Source organism: Argiope bruennichi, chromosome X1 (assembly GCF_947563725.1).
Source record: "Argiope bruennichi chromosome X1, qqArgBrue1.1, whole genome shotgun sequence".
In the NCBI taxonomy this organism is placed as follows: domain Eukaryota; kingdom Metazoa; phylum Arthropoda; class Arachnida; order Araneae; family Araneidae; genus Argiope; species Argiope bruennichi.
In genome coordinates this window covers 67,977,299-67,995,570 of record NC_079162.1, presented here as the reverse complement: position 1 = coordinate 67,995,570, position 18,272 = coordinate 67,977,299, and the positions used below count along the sequence as shown (strand labels likewise).

Genomic DNA, 18,272 nt, shown 5'->3' with positions numbered 1-18,272 from the left:
TAAGAAAATATGCTAAATAAAAACCATTTTTCGAGTTCAGTGCAGACAATGACTACTACAACTACTTTTCCTATACTTTATGCCTTTCTAATGAATTAATTGTCAATGCACTGAAAATATTATCTCAAAAATCATGATTTTCATAGCTCCTCTTATTCAAACCGTCCATGTTTTCTTTCGTTATTGGGTTAGTTTAGTTTAGTTATTTTAACGTCCCGTTGTGAAGTAACACTAGGGCAATTTTGGGACGGACCTCGTAATTTTGAACCGCGGTCAAACGACGAGGACAACACCTGAGCTGGCACCCCCCTCTCCACACCACACCACACTAGTGGGAGGACGTTTGGTCTGACATATTTAACGTGCAACAGGCCCCCTTACACAACGGTTATTCGGTGGAATCGGGTCACGAACGTAAAACCCTACGGCTCACAAGCCGAGACCTTACCACCAGGCCCCCGAGGCCCATCTTTCGTTATTGGAAGTTTTATGATTGAATAAGACTGGCTTTGGGGCATTATTGGTGGTACAACCAGTTTTCCTAGCGAAACGGTACACAAACCATTAATGCGACCAATACATATATCTGTAATTGGATGAAAGTGTGTTCAGAGAAAATTAATAGAGTTTATCAATCCAGAAATGAGATTTTTATCTTTTTAGAACATTCCTTCTCTTGTCTTGTAGACATAAAACTTTCTTGTACTGATAAAATCCACCACGAATTGAAATGTTGAAAGTTCTTACTTCCAGGATTATATACAATAAACTTTGATGCGTTCTGGTTGATCAGATCAGCGTATTGGTATAATGTGTCAATTCCTTTTTATGAGAGTGAAATCCTGCCACAGAACGAAATGCAAGAACGGACATATCATCAACAATACGTCTTTTAGATTTTAATCCTATTTTTTTTTCTAAGCACATCTAAAGATGAAGCTTGAATCTTGGTTTCCTAAAACAATAAGTTAGCGTTCTTATTGCTAGAATACATCAAGTCATAAAAATGAAAAAAATGATATTTGACTTCTTTTTTACGTTTAGCGATTCATATATTAATGCGCTTTAAGCTTAAAAGTCATTGTTGAAAATTTCCTAAGCACAAAGATGAATGGACCGTTTATAAAAACAAAATAAAGTAATTTCAAAATATTTCAGGATCCTTTAAAACCATTTTACTGACTACAAATGGCTATAACTTGTTTAAATAATAATGAGAAGAAAAAATTTCGGCACAACACAGAAGGAAGCTGGAAGTTTTGTATTCGAACGTAATAATCCAGTCGAGCCGTTGATATTGGTCAGATTCACGTGATAGTCAAGTTGACTACCATATAGAACATTCTTGATGTGTCATTCTTGATTCTTCGTTTCGTTCGCTGACGATCTCAAAAGAGTTGTTAAGAGAAAGTCTATGGCATATAGGAATGAAAAGAAGCCACAAAAACTCATATCAAATCATACAAATAGCCTCATACAGAATATATATGTGGTTATCATAGTATCTAATGGGAAATGAACTATATCTAGAATGTTGCCAATGTGACCAGGGGAAGATAAATACGGCAGTTATTATATACTAAAATACATCTTTAAGCTTTCTTCTAATTCTTCCTTCTTCCTTCTAAGCTTCTTAATTTGTTGGAAATTTATTCTTATCTTTATTGAGAAAGAAGTTGTGACCATTTATTTTGTGTAAATATTTTCAATTATCTTGTATTTTTGCCCATTGCTAAATTTCACGAAATTTATCTTAGAACTAACCCATTTACCGAATCTTTATTGGGTAATGATAATGATAACTGAACTAACAGTCAAATCTCCAAACGTCTGCTTGATATAAACGTGAGAAAGCTTAATAAAGCCGGCGTCCTGATATAGGGGTAGAGCATCTTCCCCGTGATCTGGGCGCCCCGGGTTCGAGTCCCGGTTTGGGCATGGTTGTTCTTCCTGTTCTATCTGTGAGTTGTGTGAATGTGCCCTGCTGTAAAAAGGGGTTGTGCAAGCGAGTGAGTGATGCGTGAGTAGTCAAGTCGTACTCTTGGCCCAAGTTGGCTCTACGATAAAAACAAGAGGCTTAAATTAAAATCGAGAGATAAAAACCCTTAGGCTTAAATCTGCTGTCTTTGAACAGCGGGCTTGTCCGTGGCAAGTGCCATAAGAAACAACAAGCTTAATAAACGACGATACAATGCTTCCCGCTCTCATATACATAGAAAAGACTTCAGTACAATCTAATCTCGAAACTGTGATTATCCTATATTATTTAGAAGCTTGATTATCAAGTCGCAGTGCACTCAATCTCAAAAAATTTTAGAATGAAATAGCAGGATGGGAGTTTTAAGCTTTATTTGCAAATATAATAAATGCACTATGTGATTTCTCTTAGTCACACGGTAAACTTTCAAGATGATTTTCCTACAATGTGAAACATTTTGTATGTCTACATTCAGTTCGTCCAAGGAAGATTTATATAGCCAAATATAAAACATGTATGTGGTTATTGAACGTGCATGAATAGCTACGAAATTTTTTAATAGAGTTCAGTATGAAATGGACTACCGCATGGATGTTGCCCATGTGCCCAAGAGAAGTTACGTAGAGCAACTATTAAGTAAAAAACAACTATTAGGTAAGGAAGGAATTTGAAGCTTCCTTAAATATTGTGCTCAAATTATTACTTCCCATATTCGTTTTCAAGGAATTTGTAGCCGTTTGTAATAGGTGCAACAGTTTTTAAAAGCACTGTGTAAAATCCAATTCAAAAATCTTTTAATTTAATTTTTGAAGAAATTATATACGAAAAAAATATTTTTGATGAATTTAAGGCTAATAATAAGCTTTTATGATTTCTGGAAACCTTCATGAAATAAAGCCTCAAATCTTGTTTTTTTTTTCAAATATATATCTACATTTTAAGGGGACAGTGGACTTTGAAATAAGCAAAAATGGATAGAAATAAGAAATTTCATTTTTATCATTTTCTCGTCAAAATATATGTTTATATTCAACTAAAATACTGTTATAAGATCTATTGTTCAATAAAATGGATATTTCAAAGTCCAATATTAAAAATATACATTTTAATTACTTTCTGAAAAATGATATTGTAAGTACATTTAAGCATCTTTGAAACGTTCCAAGTTTCTTAATTTTTGAAGAAATTAAATAGAATTTATAGTAAAGATTTCTGTTAAACATTAAAAGAAAATAGGGTATGCATAGTAAAATTGAGTCACCTGAAATATTTTGAAATTTAAAAAAACTGTGCATTGTTTAATTTTTTAGAAATGTTTTATTTCAAAAAATTTCTTTTAAAGAACTTTGACGTATTTATATTTTAATTCATATGCCTAAAAAATTCCACAATTAAGTGAAAAATTCGCAAAAATATCTATTAGATTCCACCGTCCCCTTAAACCACTAATAAATAAATGTTCATATTCATTTTTATGTCACTTTCTCAAACATTTCTCAAATTAAATATTCTCAGAATTTTGTAAAACTTTCATTTAAATGCCCTAAAAAAATATATTTAACGTTTCTAGAAATGAAAACAGTTAAAGCGAAAACAGATTTCACAACCTCAAAACTCTTTTCACTCCATTTGCGAAACCGTGGAAAACAAATTATATTGGAACAAACACCTTTTAATCTGAAATGATTAGTTTTCAGAAGTAGCTTCCTGGAATTTTATCAAGAGAAAAACATCTTTTCGGAAAAACAAGTTTATCACATTTTCTGATAAATTCGTTTCCTGCTTTCCCAATTAATTTTGCTTCTTTTCACTCACTGTACTGGAAATGATTTCTGCAATAACAACTTCTATCTATCTGTTTTTTACTATATTTTCCATGAATTTCTAAAATTTCCTTTTAATGGCTTTTGGAATAACGAGGCGATTTGTAAACAGAGCTTCCTGCAAAAAATTGGCTCAAAATCAATGCCGTCATTTTCTATAGCAAAAACATTAATTTGTTAATTTTAAATAAAACTTTGTGCAAATAAATTGAAAAAAGAAGGATTCATTGTGAATTAAACGAGAAAAAAAATTATTAAATGAAGTGAATTAAACGAGAGAAAAAACACGTATATAAAAGACCAAATTAATTGCAAAAGTTTAGCTACAAACTTTTGAAATATTTAAAGGAAAAATTTTAGGTAAGTATTTAAAAATATTTAAATGTATAAATTAAAGATATGTTATAAAAATAGTTAAGTTAAAAATACAATAACTAAAGTTTGCAATGTGTTACTACATTAGTGACATATAGTAATGCTAGTTAAGATGCATTGAGATAAGATATCGTAATGCTAGTTAAGATGGTGATTGAGCAGAATTTTCAGATAATAAAAAATAATTTACAAGAAAGGTGAAATTCGAATATACTTGAAATTTGTAAATTTTTATTTGTTTTCTACATAAATGTAAAAAAAAAAACAATTGAAAGGGAACATCCATAATACAAAAATAATACACACTGCCATGCAGCATGCACTTGTTTTGAAATGAAACTTCTTCTAATTCAAATATTTAGATTTTGCTTCTGTAAGACTATACACTTTTTTTCTCCGTTGTATAAATTGATTATGAAAGCGAAATTAGGTAATTAAAAACAAGTTAATAAAATATAAAAAAGTTTTAATTTTTTCAGTACATTGGGCATGCCACGCTCAAAACTAACAACAAGTAACAAAAATTCCAATTAAAAAATTCATATTTAATTATTTTTGAAATAATAACAATTACATGTAATTATATAAGTATATACTTTTGATGGTGACTCTCTCTTTCTTTTTTATTTACTTTCTCGTTTACTTAGTATCAAGAAAGTATAGTAATCGTCAAAAAATTCTAACTCGAAATTTTGACGAATCCTCACGTTTTAAACCTCCGTGTGTTCGAAAAACGCATTTTTGGAAAATGTCCGTCTGATTGTATCAAAGATAACTCAAAAACACTTTGAGCTAGACGGCTGAAATTTGGTATACTGTCTTAACACCAAATTTGCAGATTTTTATCAAATGTGAGCAAAATCTGTTTTTAAGAAGTCTGTCTATCAGGCTGTTATAATATAAGTTAACACGATAACTACAAAACCAAGAGAGCTAGATAGATAAGATTCGTCACACAGATTTAACATCTGCTGTGTAGATACCTGTCTAATTTTAAACCAAATCCAACAACGAATTGACTGTCTGTAGGTTTGTAAACACGATAATTCACAAACGGTCTAATTTAAATATATGAGATTTTGTGATTATATGCGTATTTATGAGTTGCATGTTTGTTTCAATCCGTTTGGAAAAATTTGTCTAAAACAGAAATTCGATTTTCGGATACTATTTACCGCATGTAAGAGATTAAATGCCAAATAACTGTTTAAGGATGTCACGATAGATTCAGTAAAAATTCTAAATTCACGAAAAGATAATATTTTATAGTTATAGTACGAAAATGCCACACAACACATCCTCTGACATGACAAGTTTAATAGAGAGTATGCGAGAAAGTTTTTGGGAGACTACTCCACTGGTTTATCTCAATACACAATAATAATTGAGTTTCACCCAAAATTAAAACAGGTATAGGCCGCACAAATTTGTTACATACCAAGTCACGCTTTGAAAATATATCTGGATATAGTCATAGTTTCATATAATTCTATAAATTTGTCTTCAATAAATATTGTTATCATTTAAAGTATGTTCTTTAAATATTCAAGAGAACGAATGGATTTCATTTCATGATAATTTCTTTCCAAAAAGAAATTTACTTTTTTTACACACTTTTATGCAATTTTCAATAAACCATATTTGTAAAGATTGAATTTTGAGGCAATAATATATCTTACAGCACGATAGCAGTTCACTGTTTTATCAGTTTCAGGTATTCATTGTCTGTTAATCACAAATTTAAATTGAATTTCTTTCTATATGAGAAGAGCTATCAAGAAGTAAATTTGAGAAAATTTAATGGCAAAAACTCCATAATAATTAAAACTTCAAAACTACAGTAAGGACCAAATTGTAGAAAATAGTACATAAAATAAAAATATTTTCAAAACACAATTTTATGCTGAATTCATTCCTCTGTTTCTGGATCTATCAAACATCCAGGTACCGAAGTAAACATTATAAATGTGTGAAATAATGAAAAAATATATAATAAGTAACTTAATCCACAAAGAATATCATACAAAAGGAAGTTCCTAAATATTCATTAAAGAATAAAATATATTCTTATGTGATAAAAAATTCCAATTTATATTAGCACAATTTTATGATACTTTCCTCCAATTTACATGGAATATTTACATTATCACGACTATATGATACTTTATTCCAAATTACCTAAATGTCACGACTTTTGTTTTAGCTTCCCGATCTCTATTAAAAATATTTTCTACTTTTGAATCACTAATAAAAAGTGTTTTTTTAAACTTTTTTCTTCATTTCTTATTTTTGTTAACGTTATATTTTAAGTATTTACCCTTTCCTTTTCATTCATGTGGTTTCTCCTTTTTTTTAAGTATATAGGCTTATTAAGTATATCAAAAACTCTAATTCACGGAAAGAAATTTAAAAAAATATTTCCAGGCTCTTAATACTCACCTGAATCTATGTTTTTGATTCTTCTACATGTTCATTAATCAGTATCATTAATCAGTTCATTAATCAGTAAAGCAAAAGTTACAAACTTTGTCGCTATTGCCGAATATTTTTTATTCGAATAAGATTTCATTTTTTTTCAATTACTTTCATTATATATAGTCTTTTAAACCATTCAAAAACCATTGACAAATAAATTTAGATAATAATTAATATTTACTGAAAAAAAACGGCCACTTACCCTTAAAATGTCATTCCATCTCTCTTCCAATTTCCGGGAAAGGAAGGTGTCCTATGAAGATGAAAACAGTGAAAATTCTAAGCACTATACTACACTTTTAGATAGACAATAAAGTACAATCATAAATAGACTATACTTTAGATAATCAATAAATGAAAGAGCTTTTATGAAAATACTAATGCAGATTGTTAAAAGTGTTTGTAATTAAAATCAAATTTAAATGATATAAAAAATGAAAGCATTCAGCAATAATATTCAGTAATTTCCATTATGTCGTTCGGTTCACTGATTGTGTATGTGTTAGAATATTTTTATTTTGTTTAAATGCATTTAGAAGATGCCATTAAAATATAATAGTTGATAAAGAAATTATTGAATCTTTTACAATTATATTGCTTGTAAAGAATTCATCTGAAGTTATCAACGGTGCATTTTTTTATCAAAATAATTCTTGTGTCAGTATTTTGTAGATTTTTCCATAAGAATAATTGTAATGGCAATTCAGTTGGAAAAATTTCCCAATGCTTCAATGAAAATATGTCCACTAAGTGCACGATGAAAATTCCAACAGGTCCGATAATGAATAATGACGTTTTATTGTATACAAAAAGAGCACAGATAGAAAACAGTATTCCAACCATAAAGCACAGTAGTTATAAACATCACGCATGTCACTATTAAACAATTACAACAGCACGAAGCGCTCAGAGAATAGTGGTTGGAGACGATAATTCCAAAGAGACAATTTGTTCAAATAACTACTCCCGATTCTACTGCACTCATCTGTGTGCCTTCATTTTTATAGCTCCTGTGACAGGACATCGATGTTCTAAAAAGAACTTGTATCTTGGCTTATGCATGAGATATCCCGAAATCCCAGTAGTTTCGGGAATATTCTTTTTTGTCACCAAAATCGTAGAATGGTTGCCAAGCCAGCCGCCATTGAGCCGGAATTTGTTCATCATCCCTTAAAACTATCTATAAACTCTCTTCCTCAGCAAGAAAATTACTGTGCTTGGAAGCAATGTTACAGAATCATAATAATATAATATCAGTTACATAAGAAAGCCAGTAACTAACCAAGAACTAATCTAAGTTCTTTATTATATAACCGCAAATCGGCATATGTTGTGGTATTTTATAGTATTTCAAAAGGATCAAATGATTTTAAAACTGATATCTGACTTTATTACATATGAATGAATTTAATCCGTTGCAAAAAGAAAAAAAATCTAAACAGAAATTAAAACAGGTAAGAATTTTTGCTTTACCCTTCCAATTCTAATGAGCATATTCATCCCGGAGATCAGACTTCAGGATTTCAGTAAAATCATGCTTTTTTAAAAATTATAACAATCCCTCTGAATCATGCAATAATATTCTGATTTTGTTGCTTTGATATAAGCGATAAAGAAAGTTGAGTTTTAATACAAGTGAAGATATCAGCATTGACTTGAATATCTTGAAATTGCTTCTAAAATACATCATAATTAGAGCCAAGGAATTTAATTGAAAAAAATCACATTACGATCAGAAAAAAAGGCTTCATCTTGTAAAATGAAAGGAGAAACTGTTTTAGCACGGCGAAATCATGCCATAAATCTATATATTTAAAATAAATGGTTATCAAACCAAACAACCAATTTTATGACCACAAGTATTGCCCAATTTCGCAAATACTTATTTCATATGAAAGCTCATGACATAAAACGTCAGCAATGACACTCACCCCCATATCCGCAATTTCCAAAAGATATCTCAAAAACATAGTTTCTCTATACATTATCTATCCAGAAATCATTTACATTATCCCCCAACCGCAGCCACTGTATCGATTTAGACTTTAGATATGTCATTAATGATTACCTGGTCTCCACCATCCTTCCTTTCGAGAGAAATCTCTAAAATACTACTTTATTGCATATTCTCCATGAGGAAAATTTTGTCAGAATTTAACGAATCTGTACTGATTTCGTTATTTTCTATTTCATTTGAAAATTCATAACTTTTAGATACGTCAACTGCCGCCCATGACCCATCATTTTCGAAGGAGATCATGATATATGCATTCTGCCTCAGAAACTGTATAAAATTCGCCTATTAATTTCGTCACTTTCTAAATAAAGCTAATCAATCCGAAAGCTCTATGCTCATATGCAATATAATTTAAATATTACTTTCATTTTTTGAGATAAGTTACAATTCATCAAAGCTGGTTAACATGACTAAATTAATACTAATAATATGGTGAGCGAGTAGCTGGGCCCTGAAGACGGCTAGTAAGTTTGAAATAATGCTTGATTTAACTTGATAACATTTATTCCCTTCTTTTTCTGCCTTTTTCAATGATATTGTAAAGCACTTCAGTTTGAAAACTTAGAAGAAATCTAAATTTTGCCCGAGCCTTAATTTATTAATAGAACTTTTTTAACACAAAGACATTCTTTCCCTCAAGAATCACTTTTTTTAACCTTTAAGTGAAAAAAAACTTGCATATTCATATCTGAATATAGCTTTTTAATTATTTATAAACTTTACACTGAAATGTCTCTTTAATCATAGAAATAATTCATCACATTACTAAGAAAATCCCATTAATCCCATTACTAAGAAAATTTGAAATTAAGTTGTTTTTGTCGAAATGCCATTTAATGAGAAAAATCAGCTATGTAGGATTTGATAATTTCGAAAATGAATAAAGAAGCAAAAAAATCTCCTTTTTCAATTCAAATAATAATTTTAAAATTTAGCGAAGACGACGCGAGAAAATAATAATTATTCACAAGAATAATGGGTTTTCGACTAAGCAAAAAATAATTTTTCAAACCTATTAAACTTAGAATTTTTTTTAAAAAAATCATCAAAGGAATGAATGATTTCCAATACTCATTGATGAATAATTCTGGTTCTACCTCTCAGAAATACATGGAACATTCATTAGAAAGAAATTATTTCGTAAATAGCAATGAAAGAATGTGCGGAATTCAAAATATCCGAATTTTGTGATTTTTGCCATGATATATTGAATTTCACAGCTCTATTGGCATGACTGTAATAAAATGAAGATGCTTGGGGCTATTGATAATCATAAAATTTAATATGTTTATAACCAAATAAGAATCTATTAGCGATATACTCAAACAAAAAAAATTAGTTTCAAATTTCAGGAAAAAAGCTATTCATAACTATACAAAAGTTTTTAGAAGTAAATTATATCGAACGCTTTTTGCTTTATCTCTATTTTCTTTTCTCTGTACTTTTAATCTTTTGTAGCCTGATAATGACTTTTCAAGTTTTTCAATGTTATAGCGATGCGTGCCAAATCACATTTTAAATCTTTGCAAAAGGCGTCATTCTTCATTCGTGTGTGTGTTATTTTAATGTCTTCATTGATTTTTCTGAATTCTGCTTTTTCGTATCTACATATTTCCTTAGAACTTATTTTCAGAATATTTATATGACTCATACGCTTAGCATCATCTTTTATAACGTGTTTGGCGCAACAAGGATAAACCCGACACTTAGGCTTTACGCATTCAAACCTACTCCCATACCATAACACTCAAAACAATTTTTTTCATTTTAAAGTTAACATAAATCTTACTTTCCAATAACTACGAGATTTTTATTAATTTTTGTGTTTTAAGTCCTAAAATGTTTTTATAACGACGGTGGTTTATATGACTGTGAACAAACACTATGTCTCAAAAACGGAAAGAACTAATCAAATGAAATTAAGTACATTAAGCATTTATAAAATCTTTTATATTATATCGATCGTTCATATTTGATATCTTATTATCTTTCATATTTGAATGATAACCTTGAATAAGAATTACGTCTGTCTTTCCGCCCGACTGCATGTTGTTGTTGTTTCTTATGACACTTGCCATGAACATGCCCGCTGTTACGAAGACAGCGATTTTAAGTCGATGGGGGAGCGTCTCTTGTTTTTATAGTAGCGCCAACTAGGGCCAAGAGTACGACTTTGCTACTCACGCATCACTCATTCGCTTGCACAACCCCTTTTTACATGAGGGCACATTCACACATCTCACAGATAGAACAACGGAAGAACAACCATGCCCAAACCGGGACTCGAACTCAGGCTCCCAGATCACGGGGAAGACACGCTACCCCTATGCAGGACGCCGGACGACTGTAGGCGAACGCGATGGTTGAAAATATTGTATGGATGAAATATGTCCTGTGTTTCTTCTATTGGAATTTTAGGTCTGTACTTATTTTTATATAAAATCCTTAACAAATTGCCTGTCCATCGGTTTGTGTATTCATGTGTATATAAATGTGAAAATTCAAAAATGTAGCAAAACAGAAGAGCGAAATTGTGTGATATTGTCACCAAAACTGCAGATCTCTGTCGCATTTTTTTCAGGAGAAAGCACACCTTTACCGAATGGATGCTCAGTGATCTAAACTATATGGCCAAATTGTTGTACCCAAATTATATTGTCAAATATAGGAAAAATTCGAAGGTACAACATTCGCAATAGTTAGAAAGAAGCATATCAGCATTTCTTATTCTCTAATAGTCATTCTGAATCAAAGTGTTTACAATCTGTTGAAATTAAGTGTCACTGTTACGATAAATAACTTGATGATTGCAAAAACATTTTTCTTTCAAAGTGGTACAAACGGTACATCAGTAGACATTTTTTATTACACGTAAGAAATACTTAAAATTCTGCACTAAAAAGTCCGTGGAACTGCATGACTAATTTATTTTTATTCTAGATAGTTTTATTTCAATGATTTACTGCACACTCAGTCGGTGATTCCAAGACTGATAGCCAATTAAAGAAGTGCAGGTAACAGATCTTATCGTAACATTAAATGAAAAGAAATAATGTGATTTTAATGCTTATTTGCCAGAATTCCATTTAAATTTTCTTTATTTTCGGATACCTCTAATCTAAAGGTTAATTATGTTCTCTGAATTTCAGCCTCAAATAAACTAAAGGCTAAATGATTTCACTAAAATCCATCCACTTATAATGTAAAGCTTAATCTACTTATAAGCTAAAGGATAATCACCTAATAGTTTGAAGGCTAATTGCTTTTAAAGAAATTCGATTATAATCTTAAGGTTAATTCGCTTTTGCCAAAGTGAATCGACCCATTATCTAAAATAAACTTCTCATGATCTGAAGGTTAATTGCGTTTGCTCAAACAAAGAATATGTATTTTATTTCTAGAATAATCAGATCTAGTTAATAATTTGATCTGTTAACGATGTGCAAATTTTATTTTAAACAGTATGTTACTGTAATTAATACTTGAAAAATATATATGAAACTTCCTTTTAAAATTAACAGCAAAAACTAAATTATTTTATCTGAACTCTCTTTGCAAAGCTATTTTAACACTTTTGACAGAATTGTCTGATGAAATTCCTGAAGGATACATATTGCTTTTCAAGCAGCATTTTCATCATGTTGACATAGTTATGAAATATATTTTACATTAGTAAAAAGTCTGCTAGAAAATATCAGATCACAAAATGTTTCGGTTATAGTTACCTACAAATAAGAAAATATAATTTAGAAAGATTTTTCTGTTTCAAATCAATTTTTTTTATCTAGTACAGTAAAAAATTTAATCTTTGGTGACCATAATTAAACGATCCATTATAAAGATGTCCACAGGCGAAACTATTGTTTAGAAAGTTATGGAATTTTATGTAGAATGTAATGAAGATATAGGAATTTGTTTGAGAGAATAAAAAGATTTGTTCAAACTTTCGTCACTAAAAGCCCTTTTTTAAAAATGATTCCTCGTTCAACATACAATTAAAATGTTTACAATTTTCTTTACAACAAAACATGTCCAACATGGCGGCCATCATTTTCAGATAAAATCTGGAAACGAAAGATAGCATGTTCCGTAGCTGATCGGAGTGTGTTTTTGGAAAAAGCACGAGTATATCATGACATGCTGTACATGAGATCAAGTAAGGTTCATGAATTATCACGTCTTATCAGATATTTCAAATACGTCCTAAACCAGAAGTCCCATGGATTGAAGTCTGGCGATTGCGGAGATCACAAATCACTAAAGTGGAGGTTGATGACATGTTCTTCTCGGATATGGTGTTTTGAGAACGTCCTTAACATAAAGACTAATGTGCGAAAAGACTCCATTTTGCATAAAAATTATGCTTGAAAGACACTAACGCCCTTGCAAATCCATAACTTCTTTTTTTGTAACAACAATGCATATCACTGCCCAGTTATAGAGAATGTTAGGGGACCTCTAGCATTTCTCGAAGAAATACTGATTTAAGTACTGAATTAATACTGATTTAATTTCTCGAAGAAATACTGACCCAGAATAAGTTATGCATTAAACTCACATCACATCATTGTTAATGCTGATTTTCTTGTTCCCAAATTCGGCATTTATGAGTATTCACGTCTAATTGAAAGTGTGCTTCATCTGCCCAAAGGATATTTGAAGGCCATTCTGAATCAACCTCAAAGCGAGTCAGAAACTGAAGTAAGAACCGGTGTCGAGTCTCGAATTCATGTGGATGCTACCTTTACACAAGTTCAAGCTGGAATACAGAACAGTTTTAAAATGATCTAGGGGCAGCTTAATCAATGTCTGAAAAGTAAATATTGTTTCCTAAATGTTCTTTCAAGTAGCCCTTTTTCTAGGCTTTACGTCATTTTTTTTATTTCCATGATAGAATGGTTTTTCATAAAATTTCCAATTATATTGATTTTCATCCTTCTTTCACTATTTTGCAGACATCATCATTTGTGGTAGCTTTAATTTTTTATGTAGAATAGGTGAAAGGTCAATTTTATATCAAACAATTCTAATAAATACATGTAAGTAAAAGGTAAAGAGAGGTATTATTGAGAGATTATTGAGTATTATTAGAGAGTATTATTATGAGAGATATTGAGAGATCAGAATTATGGTTTCTGGTCTTTGATCCTGGGCGATTGAAGCGAAAACTTCTTTAAAGTTCCCTACTTCTCAAAATTAAAAAGAAAAAAAAAGATAACGGAAACGGTATGTATTTACTGATTTCAAATCAGGACGAAAATTGCAATCAAGTTATTTCAGATATCGGCAGCGTATAATGCAGGTTATTTATTTACTTACGCAGTTATTGCCTACTCAAAACATGCAAGTCAAGGGATAGATGGAATGGAAAATTCAGCTCATAAATTTAATCGCGAAAATGAAAACATCAACAAACAAAAGTTACGTGGGTAGTCAACCAACCAACTGACTCTCCGACTCACCACGAAAGCACACGGATTTAAACCATAAGGCTGAATGACCGGACCGTCGCAACAGCAACACTGGAGGGAACTGTGGTTGAATCCTAAGGGCCATCACCGGCCACGGTACAACAATCCCCGAAGGAAGTACGTCCCGTCATCGAAGGGAGGAGTCAAATACCCCACCTATTTGTGTACCCTCCAGGGTGGCAAGATCCAACCACCATGCCGGAAGCATCTCATCCTCATTTCGAGGTGCCCCCGGGGGTTAAGTTACGTGGGAATTCAATCATGCAGCTTGCACAAAAGAAATATCAGCAGATGTCTACTAGATAATTAATAATTTTTGTAACAATGACAAAACTAAATGCAAATCAATCAAAATTCCAATATAAAAACAAAAACATAATACTAAACTCATTACATTTGTGGCCATTCAATTCATAGCAGTTAAAATTTCTAAATGGTAGAAAAGAAATGAAAATTCCCTAAAATGTTTGGCGAAACAAAGTGATGTCTCCGCCACAAAGATCCTTTAATCAGAAAGCTTATTGTAGATGCATATAGAAATCGAAAATATTTCTTTTAGTTCCATCAGGCCACTTTTATTGTTAACTACAGCTTAATCCGTGAGCTTTTATTTTAAGATTAAGAAGCATTGTTGTGTCAGTTGTCCTAAATTAAATTTTTTATAAAATAATAAATTATATCAGTAATAAATAAGGAATGGAAAATTGAGGGAATGTCCCCAGCGATTGAATTTGATGTCTTCTGTAATTCCCGCATTTTTCCCTTTTTGTTTATTTCAATAACTTTTTGATCACCACGCAGAAATAAGCATGACCAAAATAAAAAGAAATTAATTCAAAAAATTAATCAGTATTCTAAAAAGCCTCGAACAATCATTGAATGTACTTAATAGGAAGCAAAGAAAATCCGGAAACAATATCTTGAAGATCCAACAAAAGCCATCAGGAAAAACGTGTTGCAAAACGAAATTAATTAATTTTCACCCTTTATTTTTTTTTAATGCAGGAAAATTTGCAATTTAATAAGAGTCACAAAAGAGCAAAAACTTGCACAAAGACCTGACAAAGGAAGAAAATAATGCTGAAATACATTTTGATGCGAAAAGCATCTGAATAAATTATTATTTTTTGTTTGCTTTGGTTTAACTATGACTGTGATAAAATTTTGTTCTTAAAATTATATATTTTGATAAAATTAAATAAATCCCTGAAAAGATTAGTGAATGTGGAAATTTGTGGAATTCCTGAAAAGATTAGTGAATGTGGAAATTTGTGGAATTCCTGAAAAGATTAGTGAATTGTTTTTTTCTAATCGAAGCAGTAAGTCGTTGAGCGTTTAAGTAGATGAGTATTGAATAAAAACATATTATGTGCAATGCCTTGTAATTATTTGCTGATATGAAATTTGTCAGGTCAATATTATTTTTTTAATCCATTTGCATTTTAGGGAATGAAAAATATACATCGTGATACATTTTAACTGTATTGCAGTCCATTTAGAAAAATATTATTTTTCTTTCGTTTAAATTAATTTTAAATAATATAATTTAAAAATAAACTATATACTTATTAAACCATACTATATATAATAACAACCTATTTGACTTGGAAAAGAAATTAGTCTCAATAAATAGATTTTGATAAAAAAAAAATTATTAATTTTATACATATTAATTTTCATTAAAAGCTGAGCGTTTGAAAAATGGAATTGAATTAAAATGAATTCAAAATTAAATTTATAATTATATTTTCTGCATTCCTAACATTCATTGACATAAATTAATACAACATTTGTTGGTTGAAGTCAAGTAGTGGGAGAAAAAGACACATACAATTAGATGATAGATTTCACGCTCAATCACGTTTGTCATGGAAACTATTCTATTGAGTAATTATATATTATTCCTTTTGAGGTAAGATTATTTTAGTTAACTTGTCTTCTTTCATGTTTGTATGTATGGAGTATTGTAATTGAATCAGTCATTCTTTTTTGAGATATAGTGGAATGAAAAAATTTTGCCGAATTTTTGTGCTAATTTTCTGAAAGCATAATGATCAATTAATCAATGAATTAAATTAAATTTTTATTTCCTCCTAGTGGCGCCATCTGGAAATAAATTTGATAAAAATTGATTTCAAGATTCTATAAAATTAAAAATTAGAAATTTAAAAGTAAAAACATGATTAAAATAAAAAAATACTACATTTTGGAACACTAAAATTTCATTTTGTATTTATTAAACTGCTTTTATTATTCTTTCTTTAATATACGTACGAATGGATATTTCCGAATAGTCTTTGATAAAGCAGAAATTTTTAATACTGCATCTAAACAAATGAAATAAAAATAAAAACAACGTTTTCAATTATTGCTACAATGTTGTCACAATACGCCTTTTACAAATATAACTATCTTAATTATCAACACAATTCGTGTATACGAAATGATTTACTCTATTTCATGGACATTTCAATTACAAAAATGCTCCAACAGCATAAACTATGTACGAGATAAATAATAAATGAGTTATTTTAAATAATGCGTCAATGATTTTATCGGTGCAACAACCAGACAATAAATGGCAGAGATAATTCATTCCAAAGATGACACAAAGGCAGAATTGATTAACTTAATGAAATGTTGCCTAACTATTCTATAAAACGGAGCGAATATTCCGTCGCTATAGTAATTTTATCTTATAGGATCAGAAAATATGATTGTATTTTGCCTCCTTTCCGATTCTCAAAGCAAGTGAATATTAAATTAACGCTTGCTGATGCATATTACTCGGAATAATATCACATACGTTTATTCATATGCAAATAAAGCAGCTTAAAAGAGATAGAATATCAGTTAAAAATGGATGCAAGTGCAAACATCTGTGAAGAAATGCAAAATCCTGTCAGAAACAGTTATTGTCTCTTAGACGTTTCACGGAGCTAATAAAAATCTCTTATATTAGGCTTCCAAATTGGATCAAAAAGGAGGAGAATTCTATATATGTAAAAGTCTTCAAAATATAATAATATAATTTCAAAATGCAATTTCCTAAAATGTAATTACGATTGAATTACAACAGAAAAACTCAGTCAAAAAATTAAATTTAAAGTACAAAATATGCACTCATTTTTATTTGATTTCGAAATTAAGCCAATAAACTTAACAAATACTACCAAGATGTGAAGCAAAGTTCAAAGAATATGAAATTATAATTTTAGAAAAACATAAAATACGATGGGAATAAATTAAAGTAGATAGTGTGATATAATGTAAGCTATACTTGTTTCTGAAAATAATTTAATAATGATATCGCAATAAATGCGTTCCATTAAATAAAAATGGAGTAATAAAATAATTGCAAGCTACATACAAATTGGAAAAGAATAATCTAACCAACATTAAATGAAAGCAAATTTTGAAATCAAAAATTTCTTTCCTACCTAATTGAATAGCCCACAAACCAATATTTGAAGCATGATAATGATTATTCCAATGCATTGAAAAGACTGAAATTGAATAGATTTTTTTTATTTAGAATAAAATCAATTTAATAATTTTTAGATTTAAAGGAATTTTAAGGATCTACATAGATAGTAAAGAAGATTGATTTGTGTACATCATTGCCAGTGCTTGGCAGTTTTTGTATTTAGAATAAAATCAATTTAATAATTTTCAGATTTAAAGGCATTTTAAGGATCTATGTAGATAGGAAAGAAGATTGATTTGTGTACATCATTGCCAGTGCATGGCATTTTTTGTATTTAAAATAAAATGAATTTAATACATTTTAGATTTAAATACATTTTAAGAATCTACATCGATAGTAATGAAGATTGATTGGTGAACATCAGTACCAGTGCTTGGCATTTTTTGTATTTAGAATAAAATAAATTTAATAATTTTTAGATTTAAATAAATTTTAAGGATATAGATATGTAGTAATGAAGATTGACTTGAGTATATCAGTGCCATCTCAGCCAATTGTTGCTTTATCCACAATAGATATATACATCATATGCACCAAGATTAGAACCAATATGAATAAAGAAAGAAAATCAAGGCAAAAAAGTTAAATAACAAAGTGGAAAAGGCAGCTGGTGGGAGCAATATGGATTTTACTGTTATTTCAATGG

General features: G+C 30.0%; 1 protein-coding gene across 3 annotated transcripts in view; it reads right to left on the bottom strand.

Moving 5' to 3' along the window:
• LOC129958835 (transmembrane protein 151B-like) overlaps window positions 1-18,272 on the bottom strand; it is a 274,598-nt gene that overhangs the window by 36,942 nt on the left and 219,384 nt on the right. For 2 of the 3 annotated variants that reach the window (XM_056071548.1, XM_056071549.1), the window contains one exon: window positions 6,854-6,904. The exons of the other annotated variant lie outside the window; for it this stretch is intronic. In XM_056071548.1, the coding sequence (XP_055927523.1) occupies window positions 6,854-6,904 (51 nt within the window). The remainder of the gene's footprint in view (window positions 1-6,853; window positions 6,905-18,272) is intronic. 3 annotated transcript variants of the gene reach the window in all.